We start from the raw sequence: 22218 nt of genomic DNA, 5'->3' as shown, positions 1-22218 counted from the left end.
AATATTCACAATATTCAATATTAATGCTCTTTCAGTTAATCTACAGAGACATTTTAATCCAAACATTGTTTTAAAGAGGTTTATGCAAGATTTATAACTAACTTATCATCAACATATAGAGACTGGTTTAAAGGCTTCTACTTACAACTACAGTTATGTGTTTGCTTTAATTGTCAGCTGCTGTTGAATATATATATTATATATATATATATATATATATTATATATATATATATATATATATATATATATATATATATAAATAAAAATTCCCTTCTCACCCTCCGCGGGTGGTCTGTTTCATCCTCTGAGCTCGGGTCCTCTACCAGAGGCCTGGGAGCTTGAGGGTTCTGCGCAGTATCTGCACATTTCTGGACTGAGATGTCTGATGTTGTTCCTGGGATCTGTTTGAGCCACTGCTCCAGTTTGGGGGTGACTGCCCCGAGGGCCCCGATGACCACAGGCACCACTGTGGTCTTCACCTTCCAGGTCTTTCCAGTTTCTCCCTGAGGCCCTGGTATTTCTCCAGTTTCTCGTGCTCCTTTTTCCTAATGTTGTAATCACTTGGTATTGCTACATCCACCACAACGGCTTTCCTCTGTTCCTTATCCACCACCACAATGTTCGGTTGGTTTGCTATTATATATATATATATATATATATATATATATATATATATATATATATATATATATAATTGTCAGCTGCTGTTGAATATATATATTCAACAGCATATATATATACATTACATATACATCCTATATACATTAGGAAAAAGGAGCACGAGAAACTGGAGAAATACCAGGGCCTCAGGGAGGAACTGGAAAAGACCTGGAAGGTGAAGACCACAGTGGTGCCTGTGGTCATCGGGGCCCTCGGGCAGTCACCCCCAAACTGGAGCAGTGGCTCAAACAGATCCCAGGAACAACATCAGACATCTCAGTCCAGAAATGTGCAGTTCTAGGCACAGCCAAGATACTGCGCAGAACCCTCAAGCTCCCAGGCCTCTGGTAGAGGACCCGAGCTCAGAGGATGACAGAGACAGAGAGACCAGCAGCAGAGGGTGAGAAGGGAATTTATATATATATATATATATATATATACATAAACGCATTTACGACAAAGACATGCATTCTTTGTAGTCCCATTGTCTTTTATTACTATAAACTTTGGTTTTGTTTCTGACATCTTGCTCTGGTGAAAAATTAATATATTAATCTAAAAGCTTTGTTTTCCCACATCCTGCTACTAAAAAACTTAATGTGGGAGTTACAGTGGAGCACTTAGCTCTCCACTGTAGTACAACCACAAAAAAAAAAAAAAAAAACAGTTGGTCTTTTTGCATAATGATTTAATCTTGGTACAAATATTAGTACTTATTGATTAACTTAGAAGATCAATATAGTTTTTAATTGTGGATTTTATGTTTGTTAATTTATTGATAAGAAGCATTTCTGGAATGTTCTTCCTTTCTTGTGGTAGCAAATGTTTGCTGTTTCCTTAATCTCACTATCGTTCAATTTGTTGAATGATTGATTAAATGATTATGTTGGTTTGGAAAAAATACACCAGACTCAGAAAACTCAAAATCACTGCACCAGATATTTTAAATTTAGATCCTACAATTAAAAAAATCGACATAATGTAATTTTCTGTGGGGAACAAACGCTGGAAGCCCTCCCCTCCTTCCAGCACAGGCAGGGCAGTGACATGAAAGCAACATCTTCACTCAGTCAGCAGAGAAACTCACCAGCCTCACAGCCATGATCCTCACAGGTTTCTTTACTCTGCTTCTCCTTACAGGTAAGCAAAGATAATGCATAGAGGTGTACTATAAAATATGTGGTTTCATTTTTGGATTTTATTGCAAAATTTGTGACATATTTCTTGTCTTTAGAATTTCTAGAATTGTAGTAAAATGAAAGAAGTTTTTTTGTGGAAGGAGTAGAGTGTCACTGATCAGTTTGCTTTGTTTAACAAAATAATTCCCTTTAATAAAGGTATGCTAGTTATAACTTTTGAGAAGAAACATTGAAAATCAAGGTATTTATTTTAATAGTTCTGGGTTACTTTTATACCAGTTACTAAAGAAAGTAGAAAATGCAAATGAGTATTTGCAATCTGTAAACCATTGAGAGAGGTAGTTGTAAATAATTAAAATGGATGGATGGATTCACTAACATTCTTTATCAAGAATATTACAGAGATTTTATCCTGTAATATTTGTCACCATTTTTGGATTTTTGTCTGGTATGTTTGGGAGTAGCATCAATCTGTCTGACTGACTTTCAGAGCAGCAACAGGAGTAGACAGTTTTCAAATGATTTAAAAATAAAAAATGAAGCGCACACCTTTGGGTGTTTGGGTTTTGGTTTTAATCATTTCATGATTGTTATTCTGTGCTATAGAGCTTGCCATACTCTGGTTACTTCTGTTACTGTTCTAAAGGTTTTGCCTTATTTGTTCATTTCCTTTGTGTTTAGTTCCTTAGTTTATTCTTGCATTTGATTTTTGTACTTTTGAATTAATTTCTCTTAAATTCATGTCAGAGCTTTCCTAATTGGTTGGTGAGTCACAGTTCTGCTCCTTTGTGTTAATTTGTCTTCCTATGTCTGTTTCCTGCTTTTCACCTACCACAGCTGTACCACCTGTCCTCTGATTAGTTCAGCAGGTTCATTTGTAGCTTTTCTACCTCTCTCAGTTTTAGTCTTACAGAGTTATGAATAATGAGATTAACTACAAGTCGGGAGATTCTGACTTCCCATTTGGAAAAATCAACCAGATTGTACAGAGAAATCGGGCTTCCCACTGAGAAAGTGGGAGAAACTCGGATTACTTTGAGTTTCAATATGGCCGCCCCTCTCAAACTGTGGCGGAAACATATCATCAACAGATATCATTCTAATAATGTGTCTAAAACTAATGTTACAGTTACAAATGAGCAATTTATAAGTGTTGTTTGTTTATGGAAAGTAATGTTTAAATCCTGTCTGCTGTTGAGACATTGCTTTTGGAAAAATAGGCTATTAAACGTTATAAACAAAATCTCTATCTCATGTTACAAACATAAATTTGGAGGAAAATGGCAACAAAAAAAAATCAGAGACAGGAGAAATTTGTGATTTCTTTCTCACCTGCTTCTTATTTTCCCAACTGTTTTTTACTTCTAAAAGCTTTTTAGCTTCTCTGCTTCGTTTTCCATCTTATTTATTTCTAATTTCCATGTTGAAACCTGAGCTGATGGCTATCCGCTCTGCTCTTCTCCACAATTACATTATTGCCACTTAGGCAGGAAAAGTATCGGCTGATGTGACATAAAGTCAAATGAATGGAACATTGTCACATGTATTTATTCCTTTGAAGGTGATTGAATTAATTATTTCATATTAAACTTTTTGTACAATAACTAAAATTGAATTGCTAATGGACACACTCTTCAGTTCATGATAGAGAAATGTGCGAATCTCTCTGCAAGCTGACAAGAAACATAAAAACACCAGACAGTAAAGTACACATTTTTAACAACAAATATCCCAGTTTAGGCATGTAACATTTACTTCAAGATGTCTTCAGCACAATTTATGAATGTAATAGTACATTTTTGCTTTCAGATGGAAACACTTCATCGTTACAACAACAACAACAACAACAACTTGAAGATCCTCCAGGATCATCCGGAATGTTCAACAAAATGTCCGGTACAAATCTAACATTGTAAAAGTTCTTGAAGGTTGAACTATAATACCAAGCATAATCTCAAAAGCATATTTTAAAATGTTGACATAAATTGTTGAAATGCTTCTGTGAACATTATGTATTTACATCTGTCACACTCAATTGTAAAATATTTGGGTGAACTGAAAATATTTCTCACCCAAGTAAAATCTGAAAATATGAGTCTTTACTGTTATGTCACAATTTTTTCTGTGGAATGAAACTCCCAATCACTCATGGAAAATTTGCACATCCACTGATTTTCTTTTACAGTAGATATCTAAAATATTCAAAAGAAAATGCAGCGTGGGAGCAGAATTAAATTTTTCTGGCACTAATTACAAAATGATGAATGTTGTAGATATTCGTTTTTGTGCTAGTACTAAGATAGTTTCCACTGCGCACATTAATGCATAATAGGGTATATTTTGTGTTTAAACTAATAACACAGGTAGTTGTAAGGGTTTTTGGAGGAGGTATAAGTATTTGCAAGTTTTAGCTATTCATAGGCAACCACAATAAACCTCCATAATATCTCCCATTTGAGGAATTGGAGTTTGGAAACTTTAGTTCAGACTCTCCCATCTCTGCTGCGGAGGTCACCAAGGAGGTTAAAAGGTTCCTGGTGGCTCCATTTAGCTTGTGGATGATTTAAGGTATAACGTATTAAAATGTTTCTGAATATAAAAGATGCACAGGCATGTCTACACAGAGATAACACTGGCGATATTTGTGAAAAACTCTCTCTTTCTGTCAGGTGGAAATACCTCTGATCCAGAAGTTGACCCGCCTCCGTACCCAATCTCTGATATAGGTTGTATATTATCTCAAAAATTTAATTTCAAATTGTTGGGCTAAATTCTAAAAAATTTTCTGTGAATATATTTGTGTGCCAGAATCAGATTTAGAAAATATTTGGGTAGTCTTTGAAAACATTTTTCACCTGAAATCAAATAAATATGTCAGAAATGTAAAAGTTCTTATTATTGTATCTCTCCTTCTGTCAGGTGGAAATACCTCTGATCCAAACCCTGATGAACCGCCCTTACTCTTAATGCCTGGTACAAAACTCAATGACTTAAATCACTTAAAATTGGATCAATTTAAAAACCAAACCCTATGTATGTTTGCTTTCATAATAAATTATCTTTTTGTTGTTACTCACATTGTTTATAGGTAAAAACTATTTTGGGGAATGTTAATAATCTCCTGAAAGGAGAGGCTGTTTTTATTCTCTAAGCAAATTCAAACCTATTTGTGCAGACAAAAGAATTCCTGAACGATTCAATAAATGAATATATTATTTTATGTTTTACAGAGAATTATTTAATAATCACACTAATAAAATAGAGAGAGACGTTCGTATAATTTGACAATGACAGGTTATTTGCAAGTACACAGTTGTGTTAGCATATATACCGAGCTGTATACACCATATATAATGTGGTTATAAAATAAATATGTTTGTATAAATCTTATTTATACACACTCATATAACATGATGGAACAATTCCATATTATTTTAAAGCTTATCTGTGTTTTTACTGGGAGAGGAACAAACATGATCTTCTCTTTTTCAGGAAATATAGATATAAATCTTATGGAGAACCCAAGCATAGAAAATATGAAGCTGATCTTTGAACAAATTCGAGGTAAGTGACTAAAGTCAAAATATTATATGGTATATATTAAAAACATAGATACAAATGCAGATATTTATGTTTTAAAAGTATCTCAAAACACAGGTTCTGTTGAAAGAAATTGATTTTAATTTCACAGTAGCATTTAAGTGCTACTAGTATATTTACATTTAAACTATGTAACAAGATCTGTATGTATAACAGACCCTGAAAAATGTTAAATAAATAAATGACAATATTTTATAAAGCAGAAAAATGCAAAATGTCTAAATAAAATGTGATGGTAAATAAAAATCATATGAAATAAATATACGCTATGGAAAAACAAGAAAAATTATGACACAAAAAAGAAAATTAATTAAGCTATAAGACTGGAAATAAAATGGAAAACTAGATAATAGTGGAATTAATAACATTATTACTAATGATAAACACATAATGTGTAACACATAAACTGAAGTAGAGCACACAACCTCAGGAGTGAATAAAGCCGGGAATTATGACTGAACATTGACTTTTACTCTTAGAAATTGATATAATGTATTGCTTTTTATCTGTGATATATATATATATATATATATATATATATACTTTTACTCTTAGAAATTGATATAATGTATTGCTTTTTATCTGTGATATATATATATATATATATATATATATATATATATATATATATATATATATATATATATATATATATATATATATATATATATATATATGTTTATTTAACTGCAGTATCTATACTTTAAGCAATTTTTAACTGTCCTTTGCTTTCTGACATACTTTACAACCAAACTGATTTGCTTTGTTTTAAACAAACAATGACAGTAAAGTTCTATCTACGCTTTTCTAGGATGCAAAATTTGGCAAATGATTAGTTTATCAAGCAGCTTAATTGTTTCTATGCAGTTTAAATCCGTCTTCCATAGTTCTTTGACTGCAGTCACATTTAAACAATGTTAAGCAAGTCAGTAATCTTAGATCTTGAAGTTAAGGTTGGTGAGAAACTTCTGACAAGGATGTCCAAATTTGGAGGGGAAGAAATCTGGTTTAGTTTAGTTTTACTATGTCAAACTGCTTGTTTTTCATGCTTCCTATAATTTCAGAAATTGAGCTTCATTCTCCAGAAGAATGCAGTACTCGGGCTGTTTTGAACCACCTGAATCTGACCCAGGACAGTGACAAGTACACTGTGGGTCGGCCCGTTAAACACCAAAGTCATTTGACGTGGGTACTTCTGGACATGAGGATTTATGCTATTCTAGATGTGGTAAGTTCTTAAAACGCCCTGCAATGCTTGGTGTAAATAGTCATAACAGCTGGACTTTTCCAAATTTTGTAAAGTTGTGTGATATAGGAATATAGGACTGATACCAGTAACATTACTTATTGTTTAAGTATGATATATCATCAAACTTCTGACTTAAGAGGAAGTATTTTCCACTGAATGGAAATGTTTCCTTTTTCTTTGAGAACCTGCTTTGAATATATTCTCAAAAGTTGAAAATGGTATCTTCTAAGGCAGGACAGCCTTATACAGTGTTATAAGTTATTCATGATTTAAGAGTTTTTTTCATATTGTTGTTAAATGTCAGATGCTATTTTGCTGATGAAAAAAGAATCACTCAACTTCTTTCCTTTCCTCATAGAGAGAAAGTGACCAGACTTTCATTGCCTATATCTGGATCTACTTGGTGAGTTTAAATTACCTTACACATTTGCCACTTTTGTGGATTTTTTTTTCTTTTAAATTAGATGTTTCTTGGTACTTTAAAATAAAAAATCCATTCTCTATCCCTACGTTTATCTTTTGATTGTAACATCAACCCCTTTTTTCCCCTAAGTAGCGGTGGGACAATGAGCACATCTGGTGGGACCCGGAGCGATTCTGTGGAACCACACATATCTTAGTCCCCACTAAATATTTGTGGATGCCAGATATGACTATTGAGGAGATGTAAGTTGGTGTTCAGTTCATATTTGCTCACGTTCCTAAACAGATTGGAGTGAACAAAATTAACCAAACCAAACAAAATTTTGTATAAAATGCCGCTAACTCAAATTCCAACAAACCCACTATAACATTAAAATGTTTTCCCTGCAAGCAAAGCACTTAATAAAAATGAGTAATTTTCTCTAGTTGCCTGACTGACACACCCCACAGTGGGTTAATTTGAAGGTCATTGTCTGTATTCCTTGTTCTGTAGGACAGAGCAGGACAAAGCCTCTCCAAGTCCAAATCTCAACATCAGGAACTACGGCTGGGTTGAATTCAGAAATGACCAGGTGGTGATCAGCACATGCAAGATGCGTGTTTACAAATTCCCATTTGACGTTCAGAGCTGCAACATCTCCTTCAAGTCCATTATGCACTCAGGTAAACCCCAAAACATGTTTTATCTGACTTTAGGGATTTGTGTTTCCAAGCCAAAAGAAACAAGCCACATGTGCATTTTCCCTGATGAGAAGTCTATTAAGTCATTTAGGTTTGTTTGTTTTTCCGGCACAAATGCCCATCTGACATTTGTGTTATGTATTTTTACTTGTATGCAAGACTAACAAATTATCTTATCTTATCTTCTTATCTGTCTCAGATGAAGAAATAAAGTTATTTTACTACCAGAACAATTCGGAGATCTCAGAGTGGTCTCGAAAAGCTATGGAGACGCAGTACGAGTGGCTGTTTGTCAGCATGACAGTCACAAGCAAAACTGTCAACCATTTTGGCTTCAATCAAACAATGATTGTTTACACGGTAAGTATTTTTAACAGCTCAGCTTAATGTCGTAATGTAGTTTTTTTCTTTTATCTTTGCATGAATTTAAGTGCAGACAAATTTAACGTGCAAGACAAATTGGTTGTTTTCCTGTGGGGGCCAGGAGGAGGGTTTTAGCGCTGTTAATCACACTCATGTACATGATGTTCCCCACAGAAGAGCCTGCCATGAATGCACCGGTTAGTAAGAAAGTTGTTTCTTCACCATTTGCACAGCCACAGCAAAACAGCAGTCTTGAGCTTGTATGCACTGACTGGGAGGGTGTGAGGCGAGCAGTGCATACAGGGGCTTGATTAGCAGCGCTGAGGCCCTCCTCCTTGCTCTGACTGGTTGCTTTTGGCCATTCGTTTTGGTGTATTTCTGCAGATGGCAGCAGAACCGAACCACAAGGAGGAGGCAGAGGAGCTTGATTTTTCACAGATCATCTTTCTCACAATATAGTGACAGTTTTCACAGATATGCAAAAAACATATTTATATAAAAGTTACTGCAGCTTTATGGTCAATGCGTGATGCAGTTCTACCCCCTCAAATGCCTCTCAACTGGTGCTCACTGAATGTTTTGTCTTTTCTGACTACTCTATAAATCTGCAATATATCAACAGTTTGACACACTCAGACTGTCCCACCTGAAACCAACAACCACGTAATTTAAACACATTTTTTCAGCATCCTGGTTATGAGTTTCAACCTCTGATAGTGATATTTACAACCTCTAGATGCTTAAGCTTATGTTGTCTATGATTCACTATTAGTATGAACCACAGATTAGACAAGTATTCTCACTGAAGTGGCCTGTTAGTGCAGATTGCATTAGTCCATCTAATGCAATCAATTGTATATTGCATTAGAATCCTGAACTATACCATTTGGTTTGCTTCAAATGCTTTCTCACATTTCTCACACTTATGTTTTTGCAAAATGGAAGGAAATTCATCTCCCACATTTTTCAGGTAAACATGAAGCGGCGGTCTGTCCTCTACATTGCAAACTTCTTGCTGCCTGTCCTTTTCTTCCTGTGTCTGGACTTCGCCTCCCTCCTGTTGTCAGACACCGGCGGTGAGAAGGTTGGCTTCAAAATCACCATTCTGCTTGCCGTCACAGTGATGCAGCTCATTCTCAATGACATCCTTCCATCTTCTTCGGACAAGATTCCCTTAATAGGTTAAACATTTTTTCTTTCAGGTTTTAGCTGTAAATATCAGCTAAAACCTGATATTTACATAAAAAGACTCAAACACATTTCTCTTCACTTGTCTGAAGTTAAATCAGACCAAGCTTTTCTTCTTTTGGCTTAGTTAGAAATACTAAGATTGTTTCTATTCGCTAAATGTCAAAAAAAAAAAAAAACTTAGCAAGGTGATTTTTTTGTAACTTTCTTCAAATTCAGACGCTTGCACACATTTGGTCAGTATCAGAGCTACTTTGAACTGTATGACTTGGGTGAAACTTATTAGATTTCCTTCCACAAGCTTCTCATAATAGCTTGCTGGAGTTCTGGTCTGTTCCTCCTGACAGAACTGGTCTAACTCAGTCAGGTCTGTTGGCCACTTTACTCTCACACTCTTTCAGTTGCCATCTATTTTAGGAAGTGCACCAGTTCCTCCTGCAGCAAAGCAACCCTACAACATCATGCTGTCACCAGGTGATACTAGCATTCCCAGTTTACGCTCCAAACGTAACAATGCATATAAACTTATGAATTCAAAGAACGCTACAGAAGAAGCCCTAAAAAATGCTCTTTTCAGAATTTTATGTAAATAGTTTTGCTAATTCTAACTAACCTAAAAGAAGAGAGGTTTGATCTGATTTAACTTCAGGGACTGGGAATAACGGGAATGTGTCTCTATACTTGGTGTATATAAATATCTGATTTCATTTGTATTTATGTGCCAGAACAACGTATGTTTATTATTTGTTTGCTCCCCCTCAGCGGTTTATTGCATTGGGACTTTTGCTCTCATGCTGCTCAGCCTGTTGGAAACTATTTTGGTGATTCATCTAATTAATAGAGACGCGTGGCAGGACATTGAACAGGACAAGACAAAACACCCAGTTGAAGGTCAGGAGGAGAAACTCACCAACTCGCACACCTGTTTTATTGGTGAGATCAAACTTTAATCAGTTCGAATGTTCACTCAGTCGTGTTCCGCTTTGATTCGAACGCTCAAGCCTGGACAAAATGCAACTTCATTTTTTCAGGAATCAAGACATGTAACAGCTGTGCATCTGTTAGCAAAAACTCAGCTGATGGAAGGCTTTCTATTGGAAAAGAGGTAAGAACTTTAAAAGTAGCATCTTTCTGTATGACGTTCATATACAAGTTTGATGACAAACATGTCTGCAGGGCAACGAGGGCGGAGCTACCGAAGTCTCCATCGCACTCGAAAAGATGTCAGATGAGCTTGGAGAAATCAAGAAATCAATAACTCTTCTCAGCGGCAGACAGGAAGAGGATAAAGCCGGTGACTGGACCAGAACTGCACAGAAAATAAACAAGGCTTTTGCGGTTTTTTATGTCACGGCAGCTCTACTGTTTTTACTGTTTGTCTCTATAATGTGGTATTCTGCAGATGAGTAGTGACTAAATGAACAAATAGGTACTTTTTATTTATTCTGAACATTGGCATGTTTGACTTTTGTGCATATTATTAATTTCAGAAGTGTTTGTGTGTTGTCCGATCATTTATTTTTTCCCCACCGCATAATTTTGCTTTGCTAAAGCAGGTGATTTGTGCAACGATGTTATTAACCAACTTTTGACGCCACTGAAAAATGAAAAACCAGAGAATGATTATGCCTGAAAAGTGGATTAGTATGTGTTATCCATAATTCTAGCAAAAAGATTCACAGTTTGAATTATTGAATTATGTGGTTATATGTGAAATGTTACTATATGCATCTTTTTTTTTTTTATAAATACAGAAAGTGTTTTTTAGAAACTGATGGGACAGCCTGAAGTCACAAACACCATTTTATGATATTACATGTTGTGCTACCAGAAAAACATCCATTTCATTTGTCTTGGTAAATTAAAATCATTGTGCATTTAAGCCTAGTCCTAAATCTGTTTTATTGTGCTAAACCACTAGAAAATTGTGAAGCGTTATACTGAATAAATGGTTGAGAAATCCATTATAGCATGTTGAAATGTGTGCTTTTACTTTAAAAGTAAAGTCCTTTTAACACTCAGAAGCTGAGTGTCATGCTATGGGTAGTAAATAACCGATTCTTTCTGACATAAATTAAAACCCATGGTTTTGCAATCTTCATGCAATGCCAAGTGTTGAACAACCCCCACAAATAAATAGTTTAGAAACATTTTTCTACATCTGGTTTCTGTATTTTTTATGCATGCGTGTATCAGAACATCAACAATAATTTTTTTGCTAAACCTTAATTGATAGAGGGAAACAACTGGATATATTTTAAGGCAAAACTTCAAAAATATTGTTTCCTTTGCATGGCAACAAATGAAAATCAGCCAAGACATCAGAAAGAGATTTGTGGACCTAAGAGAGTCTAATGTAAACCCATAATGATGGTCAGGCAGAGATGGACATGACTTGAAGTGACAAATCACCAGAACAGAAGTGAAACACTTTGTGAAAATGGGTCATTATCAACAATGAAGTGGGCAGCCATGCCACTCAGTGAGAGAGCAGTGATTACTTCAGAAAAAAGTATGACAAGATAATGATTAGTGTTTAAGAGCATTAATTTCTGGTTTTAACCTGCATGATTAATGATTAATCCCTTCTCTGTTAAAGACTTTTAGACATTCAGAAATCTGCTGGTCCAGACCAAAACAGGATATATTTTCTGAATAAAAGCTTTGCTTTTCATTAAGAAAGTTCTCCTCCATTTTCAATCAAAGCCTTGTGGTGAGTTAGTCCATTACTCTTGGATCTTTGCAGTAGTAGTTGTCAAAAAAATCGCTGATCCTACTGCTCTAGAAAACTCTCCATTTCCAGTTTAAAACTAAAATATCAGAATCTCACATAAGTGAGGCATCTTCTTTGCTAGTTTCAGTCACACCAGTCAGGCTTTATACAAGAACAGAGCATTTTAACTGCAATAATCTTTGTCATAAGTGATAAAGGTCATAAATTTTTTTTCTAATAAATTCTGAAAAAGAGTGCATTTTATTCCTGTCTCTAAGTAAACTGAGAACTGTCTCTAAGAACTGTCTTTTGAAAAGTGTTTTTCGTTATGTCCAACTTTTCAGATTTAGAACCTTACCTTTTTATAATACATTAAGACAAATAGCCCAAGCTAAGTTGAATGAGATGAAAGGCATCTCTTAGCATAATTTTCTTATTAAAGATTCTCAATTGAATATAGCTCTGGACATTAACTGGGCTGTTTTAATAAATGTATTAACTTTTCGAAAGCTTTTAAATCACTGACATCTTGCATTGTGGCCCCAATACTTAGCTGCCTGTTGCTAAAAGGACTTTTTTATTAGAGTTATTGTTTTCTTCTAACTTCCTGGAAGAGAACCTCTTCTATCTTTTCACAAAGGATTACTCATCCCAAACCACAACGGAAATTAGAAGTGCTGCTAAACAGACACACTCTAAGTGCTGAGGAGGTTGGCTTTGCTTAGTAGTGATTTTAACACATCACATCTTAAGATTGCTCGAACAGGACAGAGCTGCAGACTGACCTCTCAGACGATGATTTTTACTTTAACCTGCTTTGTGTTTCTCCTCACAGGTAAGACGAGATCATTTCATGCGGTGCACATTTCTGTAGTCTGAGATTGTAGTGTATGCATTCATATTTTAGAGGTGCTGTTCACTTATGGATTTTTGAACCCCATTTATAAGAAACATTTGATGGAACTGAATAATAAATATTTCAGAACAATCTTAACTGCGTGCCGTGATAAATATAAAAATACATTTATAACACTCAAAAAAAAAAAACAAATGGTGCAAATTTAGGTGAAACTTTGAATCAGCCACAAGGATAAGTGCTACTATAGTTAAAAGTGCATTTCCAAAACAGCGTTTACCTTAAGATGTGGGACCTTTAGGATGGGATGTATGTTCTCTATGTATTCAGATTGTTTTTGTATGTTTGTTGCTTATCTGACCAAATGCAATAAAAAACTAACTTCATTTTTTCTGTGGATTACTAATGCAGAAATGTCCATACTTTAATCAAAGTCAGTGTCAATACACTGATTTGTAAAGTATGCCATAAAAATGAGAAATGCCAAATATTTTTTTTATAAACGTTTAGATTTCTGAATGGAACCAGTTCAAAATGGATCACTGGCTGCCACAGCTTGGAGCTCTGACTGTTGACCAGACATCACTGATTATTATTATTTTTTAAACACAAAATAGTATGGGTGAATTATAACACATTTAGAGCTCATAAAAATGCAAAGGTAGAGCATTATAAAGACTCCATTTGAAAAAAAATTATGGATCCATAGAAAGATTGCATATCATTTTAAATTGAGTGGACATGTGAAAAAATGTAGTGTTTGTCGTCCAACACAAAGGTGGATTTATATTCATGACGGTATAAATGTGTATTCAGAAAATACTAATAAGGAAATGTGTATTCTGCTCTGTTAGGCAGCTGTGTGTCACCAGATGTTCACCATGACCCACTGATGTCCAATCAGAGCTTTAAGAACGTTTCAGGTAATCCAGTTTCTGTTAATCGATCTGCTATGATGGATATTTTTTATTGTACAAATTACATTCCATTATTACTGTCTGAAAAATTTTGCAAAAAATTGAACATGAAAGGTAAAATCTATAAACTATTTATGCTGTGATTTTTTTTCAATGACAGTTGAAAAGGCAACAAATGATAAATTTTCACATTTTTCAAACTCGACATCAAACCAGACGTCTGATGACAAAGGTAAACCTGACTTATTTGTTTTGTGTAAATCATTGTGTTTAATCTAACTATGAGTTAATCTCCATTTTTAAATCCTTCAGTAGGAAATGTATCAGTAGAACAATATCTTGTCATGTTACAATCACAGCATTCAATTGATCTTATTTCAAATTAATATAAATAACCTCCATAGAGTAAATAGGAATTATGAAGTGAAAGGAAAATGAATGGATTTAAATATTATTTACAAATAAAAAAGAGAAAACTGTGCTGTATATATTTATTTTGTAGAGCTGCAGTAACAGCAGCAGGTCTTTTTAGATAAATCTTTACCAGCTTTGCACATGTGGAGACAGAAATTTCTTCCATGTTTGTAAAGGAGCAAAACGTTTTGTCAGATTAAATGAATGTTTTCAATTGAAATATTTATTTCCTTGATTCCTTTCACCTTTATTTGCAGCTTTCTTGAATCCCAGTTGCTCTCCAGTGTTTTTCCATCTTCCCAGTCTACAAGTTTTCTCCTCCTACTTTCCCTCGGCCCCAGTTGCTCCTCATTTGTCTCTGATTAGTTCTTCTGGTTTGCGTCATTTCCTCCTCTTCCTCAGAATAAAACCTCTTCTGTTATCTTTGCTCATCACTTGATCATTCCATATTTGTTTATTTGCTACCCTGATCTGCATTTAACTGTAACCGTGTTACAGTAATGCAGTTATTCATTACTGTAACAGGAACATTTACCAATCGCAAGTCAAGACTTTCCTAAGTCTTAAAATATTCAATTGGATTTTTAATTTGGACTTTGACTTTCCAGCTATTAATGAACAAATGAAATATCATGAAGTAATGTTACATTCCAGCTCATTGCTTTGCCAAAAAAGTTTTCCTATCACTTTACAGCCATGGACAAAAAATATTCAAATATATTTAAAGTCTTAATGTGAGAATTGGTGATTTAGTAATTGCACAACACACAGCTTGTAATCAAATTTAAAACTATGGAAATGAAAATTTTTCAAACTCTTTTACTGTTCTAACAAAACTTGTGAATTCTTGGTTGAGAGTTTTTTGACTGCCAGGCTGCAACGAGGAACCATAACAACACAAAAAGACTTTGTGCTTCGCCATTTTACTCACGAAGCATTACATGAAGGCTTGATTGCATTTTGTGATTCTCCCGGTTTTCTCTAATCATAAAGTTTTTACTCTGTTTGCAGCACCCACCTGCAGTTATCAGAATGTTCTTGACCACCTGCGTCTGACCAAAGCTAATGAAACTTTCACCATGAGCAGACCTGTTAAAGATCATACAAATAAAACAGTCTTATACCTTGAAATGATAGTCTATGCCATCCTGGATGTGGTAAGTCATAATGTTATTTTTTTGTTTGTTTTTTTCACTTTTGAAAGTGTTCATTGATTTTTGTTGGGGATTTTGAATTTCTGAGTTTGGATTTTCTTTTTCTTGTATTTCGGTTCTCATGTTGAAGCATTATATATTGCTGAGTCCTAAATTACACTTTTTGTTAGATTCTGTTTTACTATAGCAATTGTCATCTCTGTAAGAAATCTGTTTTATTTAATTATAATTGCCAAGTGGTTGCTCTTGAAAAGCAAGTATTTCAGCAGTTTGTTGGTCCAGAACATACAGGTGCGTGTTAAGACAATGACAAGTCGGAAAGACGTTACAGTGGACATTAGAGAGGCAAATGTCCATCAGTCTGGGAAGCATGAGACGAGACATTTTTGGCAATAATTTGCAATACTATGTTGGGTAATAATTAAACACAACAAATCGGCACAAATATCTCAAAGTAACTGCTGAAGACGGTAATGTCTGCTTGACGTTAGAGCTGCTAAAAGTTAAAGCTATTGAGTCACAGGGTGTAGTTTTACTTTATGCTTACTATTTTTCTCCATGGCTGTAAACTAGAGCTGCAGTTATGAAAGACTGGAATAAAGTTAAAGTACATGAAGCAAAAGATGCACAAGTTTCACTACTCTGTTAATAATTGAACTTGTTGTTTCAAACTGAAATATATAAAGTTTATTTCTTTATACACAGAAAGAGACAGATCAGACATTCATTGCATATGTTTGGATTTACATGGTGAGTTATTTCTGAAAAAGATGCATGTCATAACATGGCTATTTAATAAAAAAAAAAAAAACAATTTGATACTTTTTAAGTTGCATTTTTTATTCAACCATGCTCCGTGCACTCACCCTTCTGGATTTATATTTTATTTTTCCATTCAGGAGTGGGGAAATGAGTACGCTTTATGGAATAAAGATGACTTCTGTGGAATTTCAGAAATCATTGTTCCAACAGAGGTACTGTGGAAGCCAGACATAACAATTGAAGAGATGTGAGTATGCATGTACTGTAGAGTCCTGAGTGACTTCGGTTGAAAGTAATGCAATTTGAAAGAAGAATTTAAATTATTCTTAAGTAAAACATGTAGTTATTTTAACTTGATATTGTGAGTAAAAATATAGAGAAATGAGAAGAGAAATGTGTGCTCTTTAACTAGGTGAGGACAGTTTTTTCTTGCATAATGTGAAATAATTCTTTGGTTTAAACTGCAGCATTAAGTTAAAACTCACAATTGAAGAGTAATGAACTTAAAAAAGTGTTTAGACAACTTGTCTCTTGCCGTTAAATCAACTTCATCAACTTTAATTTCTGAGTTAAAACCAACAAAATTTTCTTGTTGATTTAAATTGTATTTTCAAGGAAGCAGATGGACTTTCATTTTTAAATTAAACCACCTTCAAATGTTGTACAGTGCACCATTCTGAGCGCCCAGTAAGACTGACAGGATTTAAATCTCAGCATTTGCTCTGGCACGTCCTTCACTAGGAAAAACTCTCCACTCAGACTCCTGTGCTTCTTGTCTATGCGCTTCATGTCCGCGCTCAGCCTTGTGTATCCTCTGTTTCTTTATGCAAGCAAGAAATTCCACTTAAGTTTCACTTTCTTCTTGATACAGACCTTTAAAATATAAATATGTAAAAAATATATATATATTTTGGTATTGGTTGTTAAAAAGCAGTATTCCCAGAATCTGTCATTACAAATTTCAAAGGTCTAAGTTGTGGCTTGTTCGGATTTAATTGATTCAACAATCATCTATTCTTTCACAGGATAGAGAAGGACAAAGCTCCTCCAAGCCCCTTTCTCAAAATACACAGTAGCGGGTCGATTGAATTTAGGAACGACCAGATTGTGATCAGCGCCTGCACGATGCATGTTCACAAATTTCCTTTCGACATTCAGAAGTGTAACATCACTTTCAAGTCCTACTTGTATGCAGGTGAGTTCAGTTCATCTATGTTTAATTAAACGAATGCAAAATTTAAAATGTAATTTTCAATGGTATGTCAAACAAAACACACAACAGCTTTCTGAATTGGAAATCTATAGAAAATTAAATCTAAAACTCAGATTTGAGACTTTATAAGTCTAACTGTTGTTTTCTTGCTTTTCTGTTTGTCTTAGAACATGAATTACAAATCGACATAGAGAAAGATAGTTCGGTAATATCGAAGTGGTCTCGTGAAATTATGGCGACAGAATTTGAGTGGGTGTTTGTCAACATGTCTGTCACAAATGCTACGGTGAACCATTATGGATACAATCAAACCATTATTGTTTACACTGTAAGTATGTTCTACAGACAGCGATATCTACATTTTCTATTGTCTTAGTTTTGCTGAGACAGGGTATGTTGATTGTTTTCCAGTGCAGTTACTGCTGCTAAAGCTGCTGTTGTTGCTAACTTTTGCATTGTTCATGATACTGTATATATAATTTTGAAATGGTACAGTTAAGTGGTTAATAAAAAAAAATACTGCTCAAAAATAAATGCTCATCTCTCCAGCTTGGCTCAGCAAATTTGCCCTTCACTTTTAGTATATTCATAAACTTCATAGCCATATTCTTTTTTGTAAAAAGCTTAAAGCATGCCTGATTTACTTACAAAAAATGCCAATATTGCCTATCCTTAAATCAAAACCCAAATATTTAAAAACCATCTCCCACATCTTTTTACAGGTAGAAATGAGGAGAAAAGCCGTCCTCCACTTTGCCAGCTTTGTGCTGCCTATCCTCTTCTTCTTGTGTCTGGATTTTTTCTCCCTCCTCCTGCCACACGGTGGAGGGGAGAAGATCGGCTTCAAGACCACTGTGCTGCTTGCCGTCACTGTGATGCAACTTATTCTCATCGAGATTCTACCTTTTACATCAAGCAAAATTCCCCTTATAGGTAAAACACTATGTTATCTTTCCCCCAGATAACGTTTGTATGTGTAGCTTATGCTGTTAAGAGAGCGTAGCAAGGATGGTGGACAAGAACACAAAAAGGGAAGCAGGTACAGTAGATACCAAAATGGTAAAAATCAACTTAACCTTTTAAATTGTGTTTGAATGGCATGAAAAGACAGGAAATAAGAACATAGTGCCAAATAGAAGAGAAAGATTAACAATAGTAGAGGGTTTGACTGACTTTGGTTTGAAGCAAATAAACCCACTATTTATTTGAATAGTGAGACCCTGATCCATTATTCAGATAAATAGAGCAGAATATACTGATCCAGTGTTTTACTAATGTGTTGTTGGCTCCTCTTAGTGGTGTACATCAATGGGATTTTTGGACTAATGTTGCTCAGCCTCCTGGAGACTATAGTGGTGAGCTATCTGATAGAGAAGGACTCAGAATCCCAGGACGATGCCCAGAGTTTGAATGAAGAGCATGGTAAAGATGAACATCTATTAATCTAAACGCAGCTTATCATTCTATGATATAAGTGAATGGCTGTACTGCATTTAAAATGATGTCCACTGATTTGTCTTGAATTGTTTTTCAGAGATAAAAAAATGCTTTCATTGTGCATCCAAATTTGATGAGACTGCTGATCAATACTCATCTATTGACAAAGAGGTTAGTGTTACAGCTTGCAATACAACATTTAACTCAGATTGAACAAGAAAAATTGATTTGGGTTTGACAAAAAGTATTGCTGTTGATGTGTTAATGGGATTTAGCTGGAGACTGGTGCCTGTTTGCAGTAATCATTGGGCGAGAAGCGGTACGCACCCTGGATAGGGCAACATGGAGACACAAGACAAACCACCAGGCACACACACACTCACCTAAGGAGAATTTAGAAAGCCCAATTAACCTAACAATCATGCAAAGCAACAGTGTTAAAATTGCCCCACTGTGCTCTCTCAACAAACATGAAGGTAGAATTTTTTGGTTTTAGACTAAACATCAGGAACCCAATGTTACGTCTGGACCTAAATAAAGTCAATTCATAGTTGCATATTTATCAACAACTGGAAAATACATAAAATAAATTCCACACTTTTCAAGATTACATAGGAAGCCTGCAACTAAAAAGCATAAATAAACAATTTATTGCAAATGTTATGGGACATAGGTTATAACAATGTAGAAATGTCTTCAGAGGAACTCTGATCTCTGAACCCCATTGAGAACCTCCTGGTTATTCCACCAAATATTGTTTTCTGAACTCTTCCCGAGTTAAAACATTACTATTGTTGCTTCTAAATGAATATGAATTTGTTTTCTTTGAATTATTTGAGGCCTGAAAGCACTGAACCTTTTTGGTTACTTTGACCATTTCTCATTTTCTGGAAATAAATACTAAAGTTTTGCTTTGAATTTCGGAGACACATTGACAGTAGTTCATAGAATAAAAGTGTTTGTTTACTCAAACACATCTCTATAAAAGGTAAAACCAGAGAAACTGATTTTTTAAGTTGTCTCTTAAATTCTTCCATAGATGTAAATGCCACTATTAACTGTAAAAATGAATGTAGCTAAACTTGTCCACTGACTTAACGCTCTTGCAGGGAAGCCACAAACTGACTGAGGTACTCCTGGCTATGGAAAAGGTCTCCGACGAACTGCAGGGAATGAAAAGATCTGTGACATTCCTGAGCAACACAATGGAGCAAAAGCCCGGCTATTGGGCAGGAATTGCGAAAAAAATTGACAAGATGTTTGCATATTTTTATGTAACAACTGTGTTTGTGTTTTTATCTGTTATCTTCACTGTGTGGCTCTTATAATCAGACTTATAATCAGACAAATGGAGGAAAGATCTTAAACATGTTCACTTTGGTGATGTATAACAAGTGTGCATTTCTGTGCAATTTTTCAAACAGTCAGTCACTCCTATTGTTTTTAACTTATTGATAAATTTGATGAGCATTTCATTGGCTTTTATTGTTGGTTGTCAAGTTTGGGTGCCGTTTGCTTGACAGCAACAGTTAGAAAAGTTAATGGAGGATAAGGGGAGTCTGACAATGTTCGGAACTGTATTAATGCAATGTTTTTGAATTAGTTTCTAGACTAATAAGGTATCGGATCACTCCTGTTACCTTATCAGGTCTCTCTGCAGGACCCTTTTGTCTGCCGTACTGAAGCACCAGACTTAGATGCAGGACATATTCTTTCAAACTGTAGAGGGAAGTTTGATGTGATACTTCTTAATTGAAATAAACTTAAAATAAGTGGTGGCAGTGGAGAAGAGCCAGTCCCTCCAGCAGATCAGTATGGGTGGGAATCTGCTGCAGCTGGCTGGGTTTTAAGAGGACGGACTGCAAAAACACACACAGAAGCATCAGTCCAGGAGAACTTTTAAAGAAATCCAGAGCAGACAGTCATAGTTCTGCAGATGCATGCATTTAGAGTTTTAAAGCAACAAAATTGTGTATGTTGTATAACTTACTGGGTGTCATGTTGAACTGTTACCCTGCATGAAAATATTCCTTCATATTTTGCTCTACCTATCTCTTATTACATATTAAAAATATTTTTATTATAATTACTAAAAATTAAACGTACTTAAGCAATTAGACTACATAAAAGGTCTAGGTATGTTGTGGTAACTCATAATAAAATAAATGTGTGTAAAATAAAGGACAGGCATGATTCAATTTAAGCCATGAATGTGAATTTAGTTTATGACAATGAAACAACAATGAGTAAACAAGCAGGCAGACAAAAATATATTAACATAAGTTTGTTGTAAGTGTATATATTTTTGAATTTGAAGAGAATGTCATCTGATCTAAGATAACTAAGTGGGAAAATCAATCAATAAAGGTTCATTCTGAAATGTTTGCTTTAACACTGGAGTTTTCATTCGAGCAGTTTTGATTTAGTTACACTGAGATGAGCAAAAAAAACAAAAAACAAAAAGACTTGAACTTAACCTAGCTTTAAGTTTGTACTCTGAATAAAAAAAAGCAACACTTCACAGGCATCAAAATCCAAACAAATGAATATTTGCAAACAAAATAAATAATGCTATGTTGGTCTTTGAAAACTTGTATGATGATATTTCAAATATTTTCAAATTGCTTTCATAAATGTTATACACTCCAATAATGCTGTGCTCCAAACTTTGACAGTTTGATATGTTTTTCTTATTGTTGATTATAAATTAATATAGATGCTGCTGTTTTACATTAAGTTACTTAAACAAGGTTAAGATTTCTAAACGCTCTTTGCCAACATTCATCAAATACTGTTTATGTAGAATGAAATCTGTAAGCAAATATACATATATGTGATAGATATGGCCCTCTAACAAAGTTCAAATTTCTCATGTTGCCAAATATGGAAAAATAATTGCCCACCCATGACCTACAGAATAGAAACATTTCAATTTATGTACTGTACTAATTATAAGAAATAAAGGTCTGAAATATTTCACTCTTTCTAATGAATCTATGAGTTTCAGTTTCTATAATTAGTGACAAAAACTTCTAATATTTTCAATATATTTAAATTTTGTGTCTGTATGTACCACTTGCATCGTTTAGATACTTGATCATTTACTGACTGTGAAATAACGTTGTGATTAAGTTTTTTAAAGACAAGGCCGCCACATTTGCCATGCAGACGACATTTGAATAAGAGTACACATTTTAGCTATTAGCAAAGCATTATCCCATATTATTTAGCTTAATTGCTTTTCCATTCATTGTCTTAATGCAGTTCCTTTTGTTGTATACATGTTAAAACCTCTGGAAGTGTTGTTAAATTGAATAAAAAGTCATGCTGTCCATTACAGCACATTAAAAATGTTGCAGACTGAGAGTGAATCTCTGCATTTGGAATAAATTGCAATGTGGTAAAATGACTAATATATTTCTGTGGTTCTTTAACATCTAAATGTAA

General features: G+C 34.6%; 2 protein-coding genes across 2 annotated transcripts; both read left to right on the top strand.

Annotated features, from left to right (window-relative positions):
- Positions 1-1710: 1710 nt before the first annotated feature.
- Positions 1711-11269, top strand: LOC103481498 (5-hydroxytryptamine receptor 3A-like). The gene is made up of 14 exons (XM_008436977.2): positions 1711-1802; positions 3611-3697; positions 4471-4527; positions 4721-4774; positions 5294-5365; positions 6466-6629; positions 7009-7053; positions 7207-7316; positions 7567-7736; positions 7954-8114; positions 9088-9298; positions 10068-10238; positions 10337-10410; positions 10482-11269. Exons 1-14 carry the CDS (start codon positions 1763-1765, stop codon positions 10713-10715), a joined length of 1650 nt encoding a protein of 549 aa, XP_008435199.2. The 5' UTR covers positions 1711-1762; the 3' UTR covers positions 10716-11269.
- Positions 11270-12649: 1380 nt separating this feature from the next.
- Positions 12650-21151, top strand: LOC103481819 (5-hydroxytryptamine receptor 3A-like). The gene is made up of 12 exons (XM_081600970.1): positions 12650-12853; positions 13729-13797; positions 13952-14023; positions 15217-15362; positions 16065-16109; positions 16259-16368; positions 17147-17316; positions 17502-17662; positions 18057-18267; positions 18631-18756; positions 18869-18942; positions 19881-21151. The coding sequence occupies exons 1-12, from the start codon at positions 12814-12816 to the stop codon at positions 20097-20099; spliced, it is 1443 nt and encodes a 480-aa protein (XP_081457096.1). The 5' UTR covers positions 12650-12813; the 3' UTR covers positions 20100-21151.
- Positions 21152-22218: the final 1067 nt, after the last annotated feature.

The sequence above is a fragment of the Poecilia reticulata genome, chromosome 19, assembly GCF_904066995.2.
Source record: "Poecilia reticulata chromosome 19, P_reticulata-male-v2, whole genome shotgun sequence".
Lineage (NCBI taxonomy): Eukaryota > Metazoa > Chordata > Actinopteri > Cyprinodontiformes > Poeciliidae > Poecilia > Poecilia reticulata.
Note: the sequence above shows the minus strand (reverse complement) of the source record. Positions and strands in the feature narration are given on the sequence as shown.

Coding starts and splice junctions, on each gene's coding strand:
- LOC103481498 (XM_008436977.2), top strand. CDS start 1,763: ATGATCCTCACAGGTTTCTTTACTCTGCTTCTCCTTACAG. Junction 4,775..5,293: donor GCCCTTACTCTTAATGCCTG/GTACAAAACTCA, acceptor TCTCTTTTTCAG/GAAATATAGATATAAATCTT. Junction 7,054..7,206: donor CCTATATCTGGATCTACTTG/GTGAGTTTAAAT, acceptor TCCCCTAAGTAG/CGGTGGGACAATGAGCACAT.
- LOC103481819 (XM_081600970.1), top strand. CDS start 12,814: ATGATTTTTACTTTAACCTGCTTTGTGTTTCTCCTCACAG. Junction 12,854..13,728: donor CTTTGTGTTTCTCCTCACAG/GTAAGACGAGAT, acceptor CTGCTCTGTTAG/GCAGCTGTGTGTCACCAGAT. Junction 18,943..19,880: donor ACTCATCTATTGACAAAGAG/GTTAGTGTTACA, acceptor ACGCTCTTGCAG/GGAAGCCACAAACTGACTGA.